Source organism: Nomascus leucogenys, chromosome 6 (assembly GCF_006542625.1).
Source record: "Nomascus leucogenys isolate Asia chromosome 6, Asia_NLE_v1, whole genome shotgun sequence".
Lineage (NCBI taxonomy): Eukaryota > Metazoa > Chordata > Mammalia > Primates > Hylobatidae > Nomascus > Nomascus leucogenys.
In genome coordinates this window covers 94,019,796-94,038,554 of record NC_044386.1, presented here as the reverse complement: position 1 = coordinate 94,038,554, position 18,759 = coordinate 94,019,796, and the positions used below count along the sequence as shown (strand labels likewise).

General features: G+C 48.0%; 1 protein-coding gene across 3 annotated transcripts in view; it reads left to right on the top strand.

Moving 5' to 3' along the window:
- EDC3 (enhancer of mRNA decapping 3) overlaps positions 1-18,698 on the top strand; it is a 67,346-nt gene extending 48,648 nt beyond the window's left edge. For all 3 annotated transcript variants that reach the window (XM_030814763.1, XM_030814764.1, XM_030814765.1), the window contains 3 exons: positions 8,358-8,511; positions 13,322-13,539; positions 16,326-18,698. In XM_030814763.1, the coding sequence (XP_030670623.1) occupies positions 8,358-8,511; positions 13,322-13,539; positions 16,326-16,660 (707 nt within the window). In that variant the 3' untranslated portion in view covers positions 16,661-18,698. The remainder of the gene's footprint in view (positions 1-8,357; positions 8,512-13,321; positions 13,540-16,325) is intronic.
- Positions 18,699-18,759: the final 61 nt, after the last annotated feature.

Sequence of the window (18,759 nt, the reverse complement as noted above, 5' to 3'; positions counted from 1 at the left end):
CTTCTTGTCACCAAGAGTCCCTCTAGAAGTAGTCTAAGGATTTCAAGACCAGCAGTGTTTTTATCTCCTCAAAAATAGGTAGTCAAAAAATCTGTTTTGATTTTTTTGCATGTGTGTTCAAAAGGAATTCAGGAAGAAATAAATCCTGGAGTTTAGAAGTGCCACTGAAGAATTTTACCTGGAGGTAGTGAGGTCTCCTTTGGCAGCTGTTGTACTCTTGCAGAGAATTCTTCCCATTGAGAGAATCAAGTGTCTACCACCATGGAGCTGGTCAGCATCTCATTGCCTTCTCACCCATAGACCCACCCCATGCAGGGTCCTGCCTTGTTTCCCCATAACCCCCTCCCCAACTTCATTCCCCAGCTGTATGTGTATGGATTAGATCAGGTGCCACAAGGATGTCATTCTGGGAGACATCAGGAAATAAATTCTGGGTGGTGTTCTGGACAGAACACCTGCACTGGATAAACCTGTGCTTCTCTACAAAGTGTCACAACTTTTCACTGAACATAGGTAATGAGCCTAGTTTCTAAATTTGTGTCTCCAGCAGGCAGACTTCCCTGACAGTGACTTGGTTGAGTTGGGGAACCTCAGGCTCTAGCAGATCGTTCAGTGCCAGGTGTGGAAGAATGTATCAGTCCCTTTCTTTACCTTGGAATCCTTCAGAGTTCCTGGGCCTGGATAATCGGGTGGATGGTTGTCATAGGCCTGAAGGGCTTGGTTGTGATCATTGGTGATCTCATGAAGTTTTAGAGCAGTACTGTTAAGATAGGTGTCTTGGCTGGACTCCTAGCCCAGTAATGAACCATTGTGCTTCTTACATGTTTTCCAAGAGTTCAAGCTCAAACCAGGGGCTAGAGGATCTGGAGCCTAGTGCATTACAGCCTGACACCTGAGTTTTTATGAAACTGCCCATTGGTCATTCCAGAAATGCACTGGTCCCTGCTAATGTGACTGCTTTGCTAATATGTGCCCTCTTGCCATTCCAGAGCCACAGGTGCCTAGACAGAGTGAGAAAGGAGTTAGATTTCTATGTATATACTATTCTCTTGAAATTCAGCAATCAGGCTGAGGCAGACGGATCACTTGAGGTCAGGAGTTTGAGACCAGCCTGACCAACATGGTGAAACCCTGTCTCTACTAAAAATATAAAAATTAGCTATCCGTGGTGGCACATGCCTGTAGTCCCAGCTACTTGGGAGGCTGAGGCAGGAGAATCACTTGAACCCAGAAGGTGGAGTTTGCAGTAAGCCGAGATTGCACCACTGCACTCCAGCCTGGGCGACAGAACGAGACTCTTGTCTTTAAAAAAAAAAAAAAAAAAAAAAAAAAAAAGGTCTGGAAAGGACTAGGGAGGTCATTTTTTTTCTAATTTAATATGCAGACACTGTGTTCTGTAGCAGCCTTGGCAACAGATTTTTCTTTATCCTCAGTAGTATTCATTCTGGCCCGAGTCTCTCCTTCCTTCAAAATTTCATTTGAAATTTTCATGACCTTTTACTTCCTTATGCTACCCTATAGGTTCCCTGTGTCCCTTGAAATCAATTCTCCTTGGTCTTTCTGTTCTTACTTTCTACCCCTGTCAACTTTATCCTGCATAAAACAGCTCAGCTTTTAAAACCTTCTGAGCTTGGCCCTGCCCACTGCTCTACACTGAGCCTTCATACCAGCCTCTGGGCTTCAGGCAGGGACATTTTCATCTGCACATGTCACATGCATTCTGGCCTCTGAGAAGTTCATGGTTCTCCACTCCTACCTGGAGTCCCTCTTCTATTCATTGTGACTACAGTCCTGCCTGTATTTCAAGGCATAGTTCACATTGAGACCTGACATCTCCTACCTGTAGCTCCTGATTTGAAATTGATACTTTGCACTTGTGCTCAGGATAACACAGTTTAAGGCTGTTGTGTTATTTTCTGAAGTTTGCACCTATGTATTTTTTTGTTTCTAGTTAGATTATAAGACTGGGGGGCCGGACGCAGTGGCTCACGCCTGTAATCCCAGCACTTTGGGAGGCCGAGGCGGGTGGATCACCTGGGGTCAGGAGTTCAAGACCAGCCTGGCCAATATGGTGCAATCCTGTCTCTACTAATAATACAAAAATTAGCTGGGCATGGTGGTGCATGTCTGTAATTCCAGCTACTGGGGAGGCTGAGGCAGGAGAATTACTTGAACCCGGGAGGCGGAGGTTGCAGTGAGCTGAGATCATACCATTGCACTCCAGCCTGGATAACAAGAGTGAAACTCTGGCTCAAAACAAAAACAAAACAACAACAACAAAAAAGACTGGGAACGGTCTCTGTATTTCTACTCATTTTATTTTCTCTATCTCCCCGGCTGTTCTCCACTTCACCACTGACTTGCTTGATGTACTATTACTCTGTAAACATTTTTAAATCATATTTGGAAGCACTTAACTTTGTTTCCCTTTTTCCTTCCCAACTCTTTTTTGAGACAGGTCTCACTCTATTGCCCAGGCTAGATAGAGTGCAGTGGCACGATCTCAACTCACTGCAGCCTCTGCCTCCTGGGCTTCCCCGACCTCAGCCTCCCTAGTAGCTGGGACCACAGATGTGTGCTGCCACCCACAGCTAATTTTTTTTTTTTTTTTTTGTATTTTTAGTAGAGATAGGGTTTCACCATGTTGCCCAGGATGGTCTCGAACTCCTGAGCTCAAGTGATCTGCCCACCCTTTGATTCCCAAAGTGCTGGGATTACTCTTTAGCTGGGCATGAGCCACTTGCCTGGCACCACGCCCCTCAACTTTTTTTATTGGAAAAAATTTCAAACACAGAAAAATTGCTAGAATAGTATAATGAACAACCATATACCCTTCATTTAGATGCACCAGTTAACATTGTGACATGTTTGTTTTATATAAAATAAATACATACGAGTACACACACACATTTCTGAACCATCTGAGATTTAGTTGTACTCATCATTAGATTTCATCCCTAAATACTTCCACAGCACATAAATTCAGTGTGATATATATTGCTCTACACAACCACACTACAAGATTGCTCTCAGCAAAATTTAAATTATTACAAAAATCTAATATACTCCGTATGCAAAACTTCCCAATTATCCCAGTAACATCCTTTATAGCTGTATTTTTAATCATGCATTGCACATTACATTCAGCTGTCATATCTCTTCTGTTTCCTTTAAACTAGAACAGTTCCTACAACTTTTGTTGTCCTTTGTGATACTGATATTAGTGAATAATCTAGGCCAATTGATTTGCAGAATGTCTTAGTTTTGATGTGTTGTTTGTTTCCTTTTGATCTGATTCATCTTAAACATGTTTTCTAGGATTTTGGTAGGGCTGTGTCTTTCTCAAGGCGTCACATCAGGGAGTACATCACATCAGGGAGTACATTGTATCCCCTTGTCCCATCACTGGGGCTGTTTGACCACTTGGTAAGGTGTTGACCACTAGATTTCTTCCTTGTAAAGATAATTTTTCCCTTCATAATTAGTAAGTTTCTTTTTTTTTTTTTTTTTTTTTTTTTTTTTTTTTTTTTTTGAGACGGAGTCTCACTCTGTCGCCCAGAGTGCAGTGGCGCAATCTCGGCTCACTGCAAGCTCCGCCTCCTGGGTTCACGCCATTCTCCTGCCTCAGCCTCTCCGAGTAGCTGGGACTACAGGCGCCCGCCACTACGCCCGGCTAATTTTTTTTGTATTTTTAGTAGAGACGGGGTTTCACCATGGTCTCGATCTCCTGACCTCGTGATCTGCCCGCCTCGGCCTCCCAAAGTGCTGGGATTACAAGCGTGAGCCACCGCGCCCGGCCATAATTAGTAAGTTTCTTGTTGAGCAGTTCTTTGCCTCTTAAAGTTCAAAGCTTGTTCCAGTGGAGCTTTAGTATGAAGGAATGAGGTCCACTGTGGACATGGGGCTGATCTAGTTGTAAGTGGGGAAGGGAAGAGGCGGGGAGTCAGATTTTTTTTTTTTTTTTTTTTTTTTGAGACGGAGTCTCGCTCTGTCGCCCAGGCTGGAGTGCAGTGGCGCAATCTCGGCTCACTGCAAGCTCCGCCTCCCGGGTTCACACCATTCTCCTGCCTCAGCCTCTCCGAGTAGCTGGGACTACAGGCGCCCGCCACCACGCCTGGCTAATTTTTTTGTATTTTTAGTAGAGACGGGGTTTCACCGTGGTCTCGATCTCCTGACCTCGTGATCCACCCGCCTCGGCCTCCCAAAGTGCTGGGATTACAAGCGTGAGCCACCGCGCCCGGCCCAGATTTTTATATATATAATATATATATGTGTGTGTGTGTATATATATATGTGTGTGTGTATATCTATATATATAGATATACACACTTTAAGTTCTGAGATACATGTGCAGAATGTGCAGGTTTGTTACATAGGTATACACGTGTGTCATGGTGGTTTGCTGCACCCATCAACCCATCATCTACATTAGGTATTTCTCCTAATGCTATCCCTCCTCCACCCCCTGACAGGCCCCGGTGTGTGATGTTCCCCTCCCTGTGTCCATGTGTTCTCATTGTTCAACTCCCACTTAAGAGTGGAGTCAGATGTATTGAATACAATGAAGGGAAGTAAGCAGCGTGCTGACACCTGACAGATGAGGAGCCCGCTGTGTAGGGGTAGCGTTGGAAAAGAGAATAGAGCCCCAGAAGAGAGAATAAAGTGCTGGGATGGAGAAAGCATGTGAAGGGAACTGTCTCTTGAGGCCAGAAGGAACTTGGAGAATTTAGGAACCAGAAGGTGGCCAAGGGGTCTGGGGTACATGTTGGGTACCAGGTAAAGGTAGTGAGGTAGACGGGCCAGATCACAGCAGGTCTTGTGGGTCATAATAAAGAGTATCGTGAATGTGTAGTTAGGTTTCTTATAACAAATCCTTCCTTCAGAGAACACTTGACACTAAATTGCATTACTACCAGTTTGTGGTAGCTTTAGTGTAGATCTCCAGGGACTGTCTGGACATTGCTGGTCAGGGGGTATAAATTTACCAGTGGATTTATATCCCTAAAGGAACCAGTGTGACATCAGCACTCAGTTTTGTTGACTGCCGCAGAAGAGAGTCAGAAGTCATAGTCCTGGAGAAATCCCATGCCTGTAAATGAGCTGTGCTCCTTATTGATAAGACTTGGGACACATGCAGCCTTTCCAATTAAAGGGCCAATCAGTGAGAGGATTGAGTTAGATCTGAGATAACACTTTGTTGTGAGAGCCTTGTTACACAACAGAAAGACTGGGCAGGTCTGAAGGAGAGAGGAACCTTGGACATGGTACTACTGAAGGGTGTCTGTGTAGGGGGGAGTGGGGACGCGCATATGTGTCCATAAGAGAGGGAAAGGCCTGAAATGCTGTGTGCTGGAATGAGCAGTGCCAAAGTGATGACCTGACAAGGGGCAGACTGCAGCCAGCACGTGCACTGCTGGACCACTGTGTTCCATGGTCTGAAGAGACAGCCCCAGCCTCATGCAGTGGAAATCAGGTGTGCAAGGAGGAGTTTTCTTTCCTGGCCTGTACTGAGTGTACTTGTTGTCTTCCTTGATACCCTAAAGTCAATCAGATCCTAAGAAGTTCTCTGCTTGTCACGATCTGGTTATAATTATCTCTCCCTTTCTTGTTTCACCAGCAGCTGTAAAATACATATTAATGCTCAAAGAAACCCTACCAACTGATTTTACTGCCTTGATTCCCGAACAATAAAGATCTACCTCCCAACTCAAACATAATTAGACTTGGCCCATGTTCAGGCTTTGGCAGTAGCAGTGTTGTTGTTTGCAATTTACACGCTATGTTCTTGGTTCCTTTCCTTTGGAATTTATTTTATTCCCTTGGTCTGTTTCTGATAAGCCAGTCCAACTGGTTGGACTTACATGTATAAATGTTTAAAAGGAACATTTTGTGGTGTTTGTACGTTCCTTTCAGAGGAAGAATCACAGTAGAGTTCTAGACCCCATAACTGCCAGACTCTGAGCAGAAAGGCTCTTGCCTTTGTCTTTCTCCAGGCTGCAAAAATATGCTGATTCACCAACAGTGCCCCTTCCCCCAACAAAGATCAGTGAGGAGATGGTAAGAGACTCACAGCTTCCAGCAGCAGCATCTAGCCAGCCGGTGGGGGGTGATGTCTCCTCTCCTGTACCATTAAGTTTTGTACTCTTAAGGACTATGAGGGCACAGCTAGCAGAAAATGCTTCTGCCTGCTCCCAGAGAGCCCTCAGAATGAGGGGGCAGGGGAGGGGCTGCCTGCCTGTAACGTAGCACAAGAGCCAGACCTAGAAAGAATGCTTGATTTGTGGAGTAGCAGGCCCAAGACTCACTGCCCTGCCCCATTTCAAATCTAACAGAAAGAGTTCTGATAAATAGGTGAAGAAATGCATAGACGAGTGAAAGCTCTGCCTTGCGTGACTCTGCAGGTAAAGAGGGTGTTTGAAGTAGTCAGGTGCGTGACTTGTCTGACAGGTTTGAGTTGTTAGTGGCTTAGGACTTTTGAAAATTGTTCAGCCTAATTAGTTCTGATACTATGTGCGTGTCTGAAGCAGGCCATAAAAATGGCTGTTTTAATCAGCTGTTGACATGCAAGGTCAGGCTGCAGCCTCCAGCACTGGCATCTGAGATACCAATGACTGACATTTCAGAAAGAGGTGGGAGGAGAGACTCAGTGCTCCTAATGGCACTGTTTGTTGCCTCTCCCCAGCCCAGGAATAGGACTTGGGCAGGTAGAGGGGCTCAGTTAGTCAACAGGATAATGTTTATTTGATATGTTAGACATTTTTTATCATCATCATTACATGACATTGTTATTCTGCCTTCCCTGAGAGGATACAGACCTGGGTCCTATAGGTTCAGTCTTTGTGCTTGGTTTCCTGTTGTTAAAACATGAAGCTATAGCCTCATTCTCTATGGTTTTAAGAATATGCAGGTAGGACTGGACCTGATAGAACCTCAAGAGATTTCTCCTGACAGGACCAGCGAAGAAAACAGATTTTTCTAAGACAGGGCTCTGGAACGATGGAATGAGATAAATGTACTGAAAACTTTTATTAACTTTTATTCCCCAACTCTTCTACCTTAGAGTTAGGCCAGACCAGAAATGGCACCAGGTTTGCATCATTTATATGTCTGAGTACCTGATAAGAACTCAACTCCGTTGATAAGTGTAGCTGGAACAAGTTGAGAAGGCGAAGGCTGAAGAAGTAAAAGATTAATTTCCTTACCTCAGGCAGTTGACAGTCCAGTATAGTTGAGGACAGAGGATCTAAAAAGGTACCTGGTCTAGCTGGACGAAGCAAGTGACATGCAGTCCCACAGTGGCTTGCTGATTGGAATCTGCATTGGTTGGTCCACTGGCCGGTGAAGCCAAGTGGGGCTCTTTGGGAAAGGGTCTGCTGGTCAGCCCAGTGGCTTTGGCATTTGTAAGATGGCATTTGCTTCTTGGAGGGAGCAATACCTTGGTTGTCACGGTAAGAGCTGTCCATTGCAGATCCAGATTTTTGGGTTTGCTGTTTCTTTCCTGGTATGTTGACACTGGTGCATATAATAATACTATAGATTTCTTCACATACACCAGCTGCTGTAGATGTTGGCTTTGAGCCTTGAAAAACCAAGTATTTTCCACAGTGTACTCTCAGTGACTAATTCTCCCCAACTTTTATAAAAGTTACCCTTTTTTAAAGCCAGCCATAGCTTACTTAACTTGTACTCCTTCCCTGTTTCGTGAGTATTGGGTTACACCCAACTCAGATGGGGAGAAAATGATAAATTATTTGAGAAAACAACTTTGCTAGCAGAGTTTCTTAATCAAAAAGGAAGGGGTAAATAGAAGAGAGAAGGAAGAGGAAGAGGGAAGCAGATGGAACAAGTCCTCCTGCCCTACAGTTGAGGAGAACAGCAGGGACCAGAGGGCCGTTAGGGTTAGCTAGTGTCTGTGTCGGTTCCACTTCTCAGGAAGGACAAGGGGCCTGCTTGTGAGGAAACCCCTCTGCCCAAGATGGCATTTCCCCCACTTTGGGAAAATCATGTTCTCTTCTCATGTGCCTGATGGGTTGCTGTTATAGGCTGTGTGCTGGTCTCGATAGCACTAAATATATCCTGGTAGATTTGGCCTTCGTGGTCTAAAGCTAAACTGCTAAGGGAGCTTAAGTTTGTCCCCACTCTGTGGTGACCTGGAACAAGTTGTTACTTGGTTCACCAGTCACTACTTGAGCTTTGCAGAGCTGCAGAGTGTGCCTTAGTCCCGGAAGATGAAGAGGATGGGCCAGGGGTGGTCCATGGTAAAATGTTGGCATTTGCAGAATCTTGGATAGAGTATACCCAGTTTGGACCTGGTTTCTGTAGTCACTTTCCCTTTCTCTTCTCCTTTTGAACTGCAGACTCTGGCCTGGTTGTCCCAAGTGTTTCCTATGAGCTGCATAAAAAGCTGTTGTCTGTGGCTGAGAAGCATGGGCTGACCCTGGAGCGGAGACTGGAGATGACAGGTGTGTGTGCCAGTCAGATGGCACTGACCCTCCTTGGAGGACCCAACAGGTAAATGCCTGTAAACTGGCAGGGACTCAATGTGGAGTAAGGATGCTCTGCCTGGCCACCACCACAGTGCCTCCCATACACACACACGAGTTCATTAGGCAGTTTCTGCCCATCTGATGGGAGTATCTCTCTGAAGTCACTTTCTTGGATGCTGTGAGGTTTCTTTGCCCCTCCTTAGACCTATCTCCTAGATGTCCTCATTCTTCTTCTGGCAAGCTGCCTTTTGACCCTCTCTTTCCTGATAGCAGCCATCTGGCCTGAGACTCCTGCTAACTATCAGAAGCCTTCCTTCTAGGAACCTTCGGAGACCTGGCCTTTGGCACTCATCATTTACTTTGCACGGCTGGGATGCAAATCAGTCTCCATACCTGAGAGCTTCCAGAACCACACTGACAGCTGAGTAGGGGAGCTGGAGTTTGGCACCTTCTCACCTGCCCCTTATGCTCATATATCAAGGGCAGTGCCTTATTTTATTTGTAGACAGACTGATACCAGGTGCCAGACCTTCTGCTAGATACCGGAGACACGAAGAATAAAATACTGTGCCTTTCCACTAGTAGCCCAGTGAGGTCTCTAGAAAGTATAGTGCTGTGGTAGAGGAAACAAAATTCTCCAGTAAGCCATATTATTGCCCCAGGCTGGAGAAACCCTTCTGGAGCAGTGGCATCCAAGCTGAGCCCTGACGAACAAGGGGTGATTAACAGGGGCAAGCGAGAAGAAGGCATTCTTTTTTTTTTTTTTTTGAGACAGGTTCTCACTCTGTCACCCAGGCTGGAGCACAGTGGCACAATCTCAGCTCACTGCAACTTCCACCTCCCGAGCTTGAGCGATTCTGCCACCTCAGCCTCATGAAGTAGCTGAGACTGCAGGCATGTGCCACCATGCACAGCTAATTTTTTGTGTTTTTGGTAGAGACAGGGTTTCGCCATGTTGTCCAGGCTGGTCCCAAACTCTTGGCCTCAGGTAATCTGTGTGCCTCTGCCTCCCAGAGTGCTGGGATTACAGGTGTGAGCCATTGCACCTGGCCAAGAAGAAGGTATTCTAAGTACAGGGAGTAGCATGTGCCAAGGGCAGAGAGAATCGAGAGACCATGGCACATGGTTGTTGGCAATCCGTAAGTCACTGTGTGGCTGGAAAGTAGGGCCTCAGTACAGCTGAGTGGTAGGGAGCTGCTGAAGAGATTTCAGTAGAGCTATGGTTAGTCTTGTGTTTTAAAAAGATGATTTTTAGCTACAATGAGGACAGTAGATTCAATGGAGGCAAGACTGAAGGCAGTGAGATCAGGTAGAAAACTGCAAAACTTAGAAAACTGAGCCAGGGCCAAGTGATGGTGGCCCAACTAGGGAAGCAGGGATCAGAAAAGTGGACAAATCAGGTTTGGTGACGCATGCCTATAATCCCAGTTACTCCAGGGGCTGCGGTGGGAGGATTGCTTGAGCCCAGGAGTTCGAGGCCAGCCTGGGCAACATAGTGAGACTTTGTCTCTCTCTTTTTTTTTTTTTGTCTCTTAAAAAAAGAAAGAGAAGTGGACAGATGGGTTTTTTGTTGTTGTTTTTAAGGTAAATTCAGCAGGGCAAGGTAATTGAATGGATTTTAGAGGTAATGGAAAGTATAATGTCAGAAATCAGTGAACTTCAAGTTTTCTAGCCTGGACATCTGATTGGATGGTGGTAACATTCACTGTGATAGGAAACATGGGAAGAAGAGCAGGTTTAGGAGAGATGGTGGGTTTTGTTTTGGATGTGTGGAGTTTGGAATACCTGTGAGATATCCAAATAGTCTCTTAGCTATAAGGATCTGAAATTTAGGCCAGGCGCGGTGACTAACACCTGTAATCCCTATACTTTGGGAGGCCAAAGCGGGCAGATCACTTGAGGTCAGGAGTTCAAAACCAGCCTGGCCAACATGGCGAAACCCTGTCCCTACTAAAAATATAAAAATTAGCCAGGCATGGTGGCAGGTGCCTGTAGTCCCAGCTACTCAGGAGGCTGAGGCAGGAGAACTGCTTGAACCTGGGAGGACGAGGTTGCAGTGAGCTGAGATCACGCCACTGCACTCCAGCCTGGGCAACAAGAGCAAGACTCCATCTCAAAAAAAAAAAAAAAAGGATCTGAAGTTCAGAAAAGGGTCTTAGCTGATGGTAGAGATTTAGGAGTTGTCAGCTTGTAGATGGTGTAAGAGTAGATGAGATCATGTAAGGAGAAGGTGTGAAAAGAAAGGGCCTAGGGTGGGATTCTGGGGAACATCGGCATGTAAGGCACAGTTAGGAGGATGAAGAAGAAGGCAAGAGAGGTAAGAAACCAAAAGGGTAGTGTGTAAGAACCAAGGAAATAGTCTTTGAAGAAAAAAGGAATGGCCGGCAGTGGTACTGCTGAGAGATCAATCAAAATTAGAGTTGACAAGTGCCTATTGGATTTGTCGGTAAAGAGGAGGATGTGGGCAACCTTGTGGGAGAGTGGTGTCTGGAGTCGGGAGGCGGCTTCCAAAGAGCAGGGCAGATCTGGGTTCAGTGGGGCAAGGAAAGCCTCCTTTCCCTGAGCAGCACTCACAGATCCAAAGCTTCACATGATAGGATGTTGCTTCCCACAGGGCCCCTTCCCTGTTTGCGAAATAGAACCTGGTCCTTGGCTTGTGCTTCCAGCCATGGTGTTTGGGAGTCCTTGCCAGAAAACTGATGTTGCAGGTAAATCCTGTAGCTCCTCACTCCAGCCTGTTTTCATTCTCTGGGCCTGATAGTGTGTTTGGATGGAAAGCATCTCCTGATTCTGAAGTGATCTTAATTCAAGCAGGCTTAGTCCAAGCCAGATGTAAGATTTCCACCTCCCTCATCCTATTCGAGTTGGGGGTTGGAGTGTTAGTTTTTCCTTGTCCTTTGATTCAGGCCTGCTTCCTAGCTGTTAGATCCTTGGGCTCTCCTGTGCCAGGGAAGAAGAGCCAGGGAAATGCCTACAGGAGGGGGTAGTGTGAGGTGCCCTCTGAAAGAGCATCAGGCCTGTGTGTCTGGTGTCTCCTGCACCTCCTCCTGGAGCCGCTGTTGGAGGCACTTTGAGACCATTAAGTGGCTTCCCAGAAACATTAGTTTTGGGGCAGGAGCTGAATGTCCTTACCAAGTCACACTCCTCTCTAGCCAGCTTCTTGGGGCTGGCTGTCCTTGTGCCAATCTTTTCTCTTAGTGTCTGAACTATCCAAAGGTCCATCTCCTGTCCTTTGCAGCAGTTGCTGATGTTGAGAAATCAGACCCGTGGTTAGTAATTTTGAAGTTTAATGTATGGCAGGTGCCATGCAGTGTTCCACAGTGCTTTCACAACATAATTTAATGTGGTCCTCATAACTTCACCTCAAAGCCAAATAATAGCCCTGTGTTTTTGGATGAGCACACTGTGGCTCAGAGAGCTGAGGGACTTGCCCACATGATACTGTTGGTACACAGTCCAGCCAGGCCTCTAATCCACATAGGTACGTTTCCAGTGCCCATATACTCTACACCTTGCCGCTGGGTGTGTGAATGTTGTGCTCTGCTTCTTTTGATTGGGGGCGGGAGAGGTTCTCCCTGAGAGGAAGAACCCCTTTAGAGAACAAAGTGAGTCAGATTCCACAACTCTGCAGCATCCTCTGAAGGGAGCAATTCTCATCATATTTCCTCTAAATGCAGAAATGGGAAGGCGAATGGTTTGGTGTCTGGAATATAGAGTAGATTGTTAAATTCTCCAAAATGTGTTTGGGAATGGGGGCAGTTACGAAGCTCCTCTTAGCTTGACAACATCTTGTCATCTTCCTCCCTTTGGGAAACCGGTAAGTGACTATCATTGCTCTGCCACTAGGCAGGGACCTATGGCCCTGCCGTCCATCTCCTCCCTACCTTGCTGCCCCGTGAGCCAACTGTGCTGCCTATGAGTTGGGCACAGCTCCGAGGCTAATCCTTTTTATCTCCTTATTTATGGCTTCTCTGAGTCTAGAGGAGTCTCAGCTTTGAATAGCAGAAAACTGGAAGTGACTACTTCATCCAAGGCAGCTGCTAGCCTAGGAGGCCAGGTAACCCTTGGCCTGCGCCTCCTCCATGGTCAGCACTGACTGAGTACTTTACCTTCTTTGTGTTAGGCACTGCTAAGTGCTGGGCATCCAATAATCTGCACAGCATTCTATGAAATAGGTACTGTTAATGCCTGCAGCATTGCTTTCATTAACTTGAGTAAGCTACTAAGCTCAGTAAAGAGAACCATTGGCAACTGACTGAGAATGGAGAGCTATGGTACTTGCTGTGAGCTTATTAGGAGTTGAGGAGAGGTAAAGGCATGAGCCAGAGTAATCCCAGCAGAGGTAAGCCTTGAGCTGGATCTCCAAGAAAAGGCGGTTCAGAGTTTGGAAAGTGAAAGGCTTTCTGGGCAGGGGATGTAGTTTGAGCATAAGCAGGAAAGAGCCTTACAAGTGCAGGGGAGGATGAGACCAGCGCTGCTGGAGTGAAGCAGACACATTGTTGGGGAAGAAGAGCAGAGAAGGCTGCAGAGGAACTACTAAGTGTTCATGGGTCAGCAAAGCGGTGTTCTGGCAACAGTGTTGTGTGGAGCAAGATCTGGCTGAACCACTTAGTGGGAGGACCCAGCAATGACGTGAGGCTGGGGTTTGGGACAACGGGAGTGCCACCCTATAGACCTGGCCTGCAGTGGATTTTGTCCCCCTCTGGAGCCTGGGACTTCGTGAGCAGTGGGTAAGAGATCTGAGACCAATAGGTGCTACAGGCAATTTGTCTGGTATAGGGTGCAAGGGATTGGCAAGTTTGTAGCTGATACTGCTTCTTCACCTTCTTTTCCAGGTTGAATCCCAAAAATGTTCATCAGAGGCCTACAGTGGCTCTACTGTGTGGACCTCATGTGAAGGGGGCTCAGGGTATCAGCTGTGGAAGGCACCTGGCCAACCATGATGTCCAGGTCATCCTTTTCCTGCCCAATTTTGTCAAGATGTTGGAATCTATCACCAACGAGCTGTCGCTCTTCAGCAAGACCCAAGGCCAACAAGTGTCTAGCCTCAAAGGTGAGCACTTATGCAGGGCTGGGCTGAAGGCCTCCTCCCTCCTTAGCAGTTTGATGGTCTCGTCATGCCACCCAGTGGCGACAGGTGGAAAGGCACTACGTGTGTAAGGATGGTGCTTCGCCTCTAAGGAGTCTTAGAACAGTAATGTACTACTTCCCATCCCCTTATGCTTCTTCCTGTCCGACTACTCAGATGAAGAGCTGGGGACCCATTGGTCCATTCCACAAATACTCGTTGAACAGGCACTCTTCCTGATGCTAGGGATATGGCAACAGATTTTTTTAAATCCATTCTTCCGTGGAGCTTATATTCTGGTTAGGAGGAACAAAAAGATATGTAACATACTTGTGTAGCTGTAGTAAGTGATATGGATAAAAACAAAGCAGGGAAAGGAGGCATGTTGGAGGACTGGGTAGAGAGTAGGAGACTTGGACATTTCAGGGTCAGGTCATGATGGGCCTTGGGGATGACCACAAGGATTTGGGCTTTTACTCTGGTGAGATGGGCAGTCATTGAAGGAATAAGTAGAGAAATGATATAATCAAATTTAGGTTCCAGATGATCATTCTGGGTGCTGTTTGGGAGTAGACTACACAGAGGAGTACAGAGAAGTGTCAAGATGCTGTTGTGATCATGGGAGAGAGAGATTATGGTGGCTAAGACAGAGTAGTAGTGTCAGAGGTGGTGAAGGTAGTTAGTTTCTAAATCAGTTTTGGAGATAGAATCCACAGACTGGATGTATGGGGGGTGGGAGAAAGAAGAGTTGGCAATGGCTCCAAAGTTTTTGGCCTCAATAACTGAGGTGTGATCACTGAGATGGGAAAGCTTGATGGAGAAGGTTTGGGGAGGAACAGCAGAAGCTCAGCTTGAGACACCTATTGGATATGCAGGTGGAAATGTTGATAGGGAAGGAGTTATATGAATCTGAAGTGAAAGGATTCAGCCTAGAGTTACAAGCCGTAGGGAATATTTAAGCCATGAGGAGCCTGGATATGCTGTCACATAGGAAGAGAGTAGATACAGAAGTTGGAAAACTGAGCTCTTTATTTAGAAGTCAGGGAGTAAAGAGCCTAACCAAGGAGATGGGACAGGAATGGTCAGTGAGGGAGAAAGAAAACCAGGAGAGTATGGTAGCTGAAAGCCAAGTGAAGAAAGGAGCATGTGATCAGCTGTGTCAGCAAGCCCTGTTCTAGGTTAAGGTCAAAGGAAGACAGAATCGACCACTGGACTTAGCATCTCTGTGGAGGCTCCTGGTGAGCTTGACGAGTGGTCTCAAGTGGAGTGGTAGGGACAGAGTCTGACTGGAATGGGCTTAAATGAGAACAGCAGTGAGAAGAATTGGAGAGAGCAAATATGGCCCAGAGAAAGGACTTCACCAGAGGTCAGATGCTGAGTCAAGGGCAAAGCCTGGACCAGAACCTTCACCTGCTAAGTCTCGGGCCAGGCTCCTGTGGGCATACAGAAGATAGGATGCCACTCTCACTCTTGAGAGTCTCATCACCCACAGGGACTCCCCACGGTGGCACATGCTAAGCAGGGAAGTTGTGAGTCTCTAGCTGAGAAATGCTATTACTCTAGGCTGAGAGCTGGGAAGGGGGCCTGGTGTGGGTTCCCCTTCTTGTAATTTTTTTTTTTTTTTTTTTTTTTTTGAGACGGGGTCTCGCTCTTTCACCCAGCCCGGAGTGCAGTGGCGCAATCTCGGCTCACTGCAAGCTCCGCCTCCCGGGTTCACGCCATTCTCCTGCCTCAGCCCCCCGAGTAGCTGGGACTACAGGCGCCCGCCACTGCGCCCGGCTAATTTTTTGTGTTTTTAGTAGAGACGGGGTTTCACCGTGTTAACCAGGATGGTTTCGATCTCCTGACCTCGTGATCCGCCCGCCTCGGCCTCCCAAAGTGCTGGGATTACAGGCGTGAGCCACCGCGCCCGACCCCCTTCTTGTAATTTTTAACATGATGCCCCCTTCCAGGCAGTTCTTCCTCTTGTTGCCCAAAAGTTTTCCTATCCCAGCTGCTCCAGGACACAAGTCTCAACGACCATTAAGTTTGGTCTGATTTATGCTATTCTCAGTTTAACCTCTTAGGCCAGTACAGGATCTACATACTTGTTGAGACATCCTTTTCTAATACTGTCCCAGAAGCCTGGTTAGAGCAGAGGAGCCTGGGAGAATAGTAATAGGTACCCTCTTAATTCTTAATTAAGGTTGGGCTGAGTGGAGGACCCATTCCTGTGAGATAATGAGTACTAGAGAGGACAGGCTTGCTAGAGTAGAATGAGTAGGCCAGCCAGAATAGAATAAGCACGCTGTCACCTGCTCACCCTTCTTGGGTCAGTCAGCAGATAGCAGTCAGCTCCTGTTTTTGCTGGACCTGAGTGGGATTTCCCTGTGACGGCCACCTTGACAGTGGACTCTGCCTTCTCAGAGGTCATAAGGTGCCCAGGGCATTAGTTGGATATACAGAGGCGTGCCTGAGAAGGCAGAGGAGGTGAGGGCTTTGTGCCCTGAGAAGCTCTGCACACTCAGGAGGACAATGGTTCATCCTGAGAACTCCAGGAGGGCAGTGGTCTGCTGGGCTGACATGCACTTGGTCTCTAGCACTCAGCCCAGCCAGCTTGCAACTCCTAGGGCCTGTGCCCTGGCCCAGCTTTAAGAAGGCCAGCCTTTGGAGAGGCATTGGAGTGGTGTCTGGAAAAGCAAAGACACCCTTGGGGCGACCTGGTCCCTAGTCCCAGCCTGGGCTGCTCTCTGCTCATAGGGATTTTCAGATGGCACTCTTTCCACCTGCAGATCTGCCCACTAGCCCTGTGGACCTGGTCATCAACTGCCTGGATTGCCCTGAGAACGTCTTCCTGCGGGATCAACCCTGGTACAAGGCAGCTGTGGCCTGGGCCAACCAGAACCGGGCACCAGTACTCAGCATAGACCCTCCTGTGCATGAAGTTGAACAGGGCATTGATGCCAAATGGTCACTGGCACTGGGCCTGCCTCTGCCACTGGGGGAGCACGCAGGCCGTATCTATTTGTGCGACATTGGCATTCCCCAGCAGGTCTTCCAGGAGGTGGGCATCAACTACCACTCGCCCTTTGGCTGCAAGTTTGTTATCCCACTGCACTCTGCCTAGAGGGTTCCTGCGCAGGCAGGACCCTGCTGTCCCCTGCTGCTCCTGATAACGAACGCCTTAAGGATACGAAGCTTCATGGACGTTGTTGTTAAAGTTTTTTCTCTTTTGGGTTTGTTTCTTCTGTGAGAGAACAGAACTTACTTAAAACTGACCTGTCACTTGCTCTTAGCCAGGGAAGTCTTTCCCACTGGGTTCCGGGCTGGGCGGCAGGCTGAGCGTGCAGCAACTCCAGGCATCTCTACCCTCAGCCCCCTGCACGGCCAGGTGGGCCTTTGTTTACAGCCGTAGGCAGCTCTCAAGACTGTGTTTCAGGTTTACAGCCGCCGGGCCTGGGCACACACATTGAAGAGTGGGCCAGGTCTTGTTTGGGGGCCTGTACCTGCTCTATTTCAGAGCTTGTGGCTTTGTGTCTCCCCTGCTTTCCCCACGCAGACAGCCCTTCCTCTGTAGAACCAGCTGCACGGCAGCTGTCCACCAGAGGGCAGACCTGCACTCTCCATTCATTTCCAGGGCTGTGACAGACCAGGCCTTCCCCTAGCCCCACAAGTTGATTTGGGGGGTTTTGACCCTTACTCCTGAGCTGATCCAAGTTTTATGCTGATTTTTCCAAGGATCTCTCCCTCCTTTTCCCTCCATCACTCAGAGGTAGGGAAGGGGGCGGCATTAGGATGGTGTTACTGTATTGGGATTTTATGTTGTTCTGTCGTCTTCAGCACAGGTAGTATAAGGTTATATTACTGTAGAACCACAGTGCCCATCTTGCCAGCAGTGCCCGCCCCACCCTCAAAGCTGAGCAGGTTGAGCCTTCTAGTCTGGGGCCAGACCCCTCAGATGGGGATATCCCTGGGGGAGCCTGGTGCTGAACCAGAAGAGGCTTCCTGGTGCTTCTGTCCTAGGCCACCACTCCTCCAGCCCTTTGCCCGCACACCTACTCTTTCGTCCCCTCTGCCCTTCCCCTGAAACGGTCCTTTGCAGCTGTCATCCCAGAGCAGGCAGATGGGCTCCTGTGCTTGAGCTCCACTCCAGCTCTTACAACATCTGGGCTTTGAACCCTTTACATTTATCCAGTCTAGATGAGTAGGCTTGGGGCCAGCACCCTGTCTCAAAGATGGCAAAATGAGGCTAGTTTTGGATGAGCTAGCTGGTGTGGGTTCCAACCACAGGAACACACTGATGCTCAAATCCTAAGGTGCCAAGCCCTAGGCCCTGGAGGCTGGTAGAACAGGATCTATGCCTGGAACCCTGGCAGGGATTCCTGCCAAGGACTTGTGCTTAAGCCTGCTTCAGGGCTTCAGGCTGCTTCTGCTCTGTGTCTGCCCAGAGTGGCTGAGCGGGTGGATGGGTGGGCAGAAGGGCTCACCAAGGATTGTGGACACAGGGTAGGCCCTGGTACCATGGGTTTCAGGCTGTTACCGCTTTCCTTGTAGGAACATCGCCAGAAGCAGATGAGCCAGGGTAGAGGGCTGGCCCCTCCTCTCATCTTCCCTTCAGTCTTAAATTGTCTCCAGCAATGGGAAGAGGCCAGGAACTGTAACCCTTGTGCTGTGTATTCTCTGAGCCTCTGCTCACTCTCAGGGCCAAGGAGCTCCCAAGCCCGGGGCCCTCTTGGCCACAATCCAAGCAGCAGTCTAGGTTACAGGCATTTTGGTAGGAAGGTTCTGGCTGCCTGTTAATGCAGTTAGGCCCCCTGATTAGGTACAGTGAGAAACAAGCTAGAACAACCCTGGCCCAGGAGACTGCCCACTCCAGCGAGATCCAGGGATGATAGCCTTGCGGGGCCACTGGGAGTTTGTGCCCAAGCTTCTCCCTCTTCTCTCCCCAGGGGGCACTGGGACTGGTCCCTGCCCGCATCCTTAGCCTGGGCCTTCCCCAGAGGTATTAAAAGAGAAATGTGATTCCTCTGTCTTCAGTTCTTTTCAGGGGCATCTTGCCCATAGTACCCAGTTCCCAAGGGGCCCCCAGTCATGTGGTGAAGCCTAGCACTCATGCAGCTCTTAGGGAACCAAAAACCAGCACTGAAATAAAGCTGAATGACTGAGTCCTGTGCCGTGTGAATTGCTCTGTAGGCTGTCATGAGGTGCTGCCTGCCCCAGCCTTGG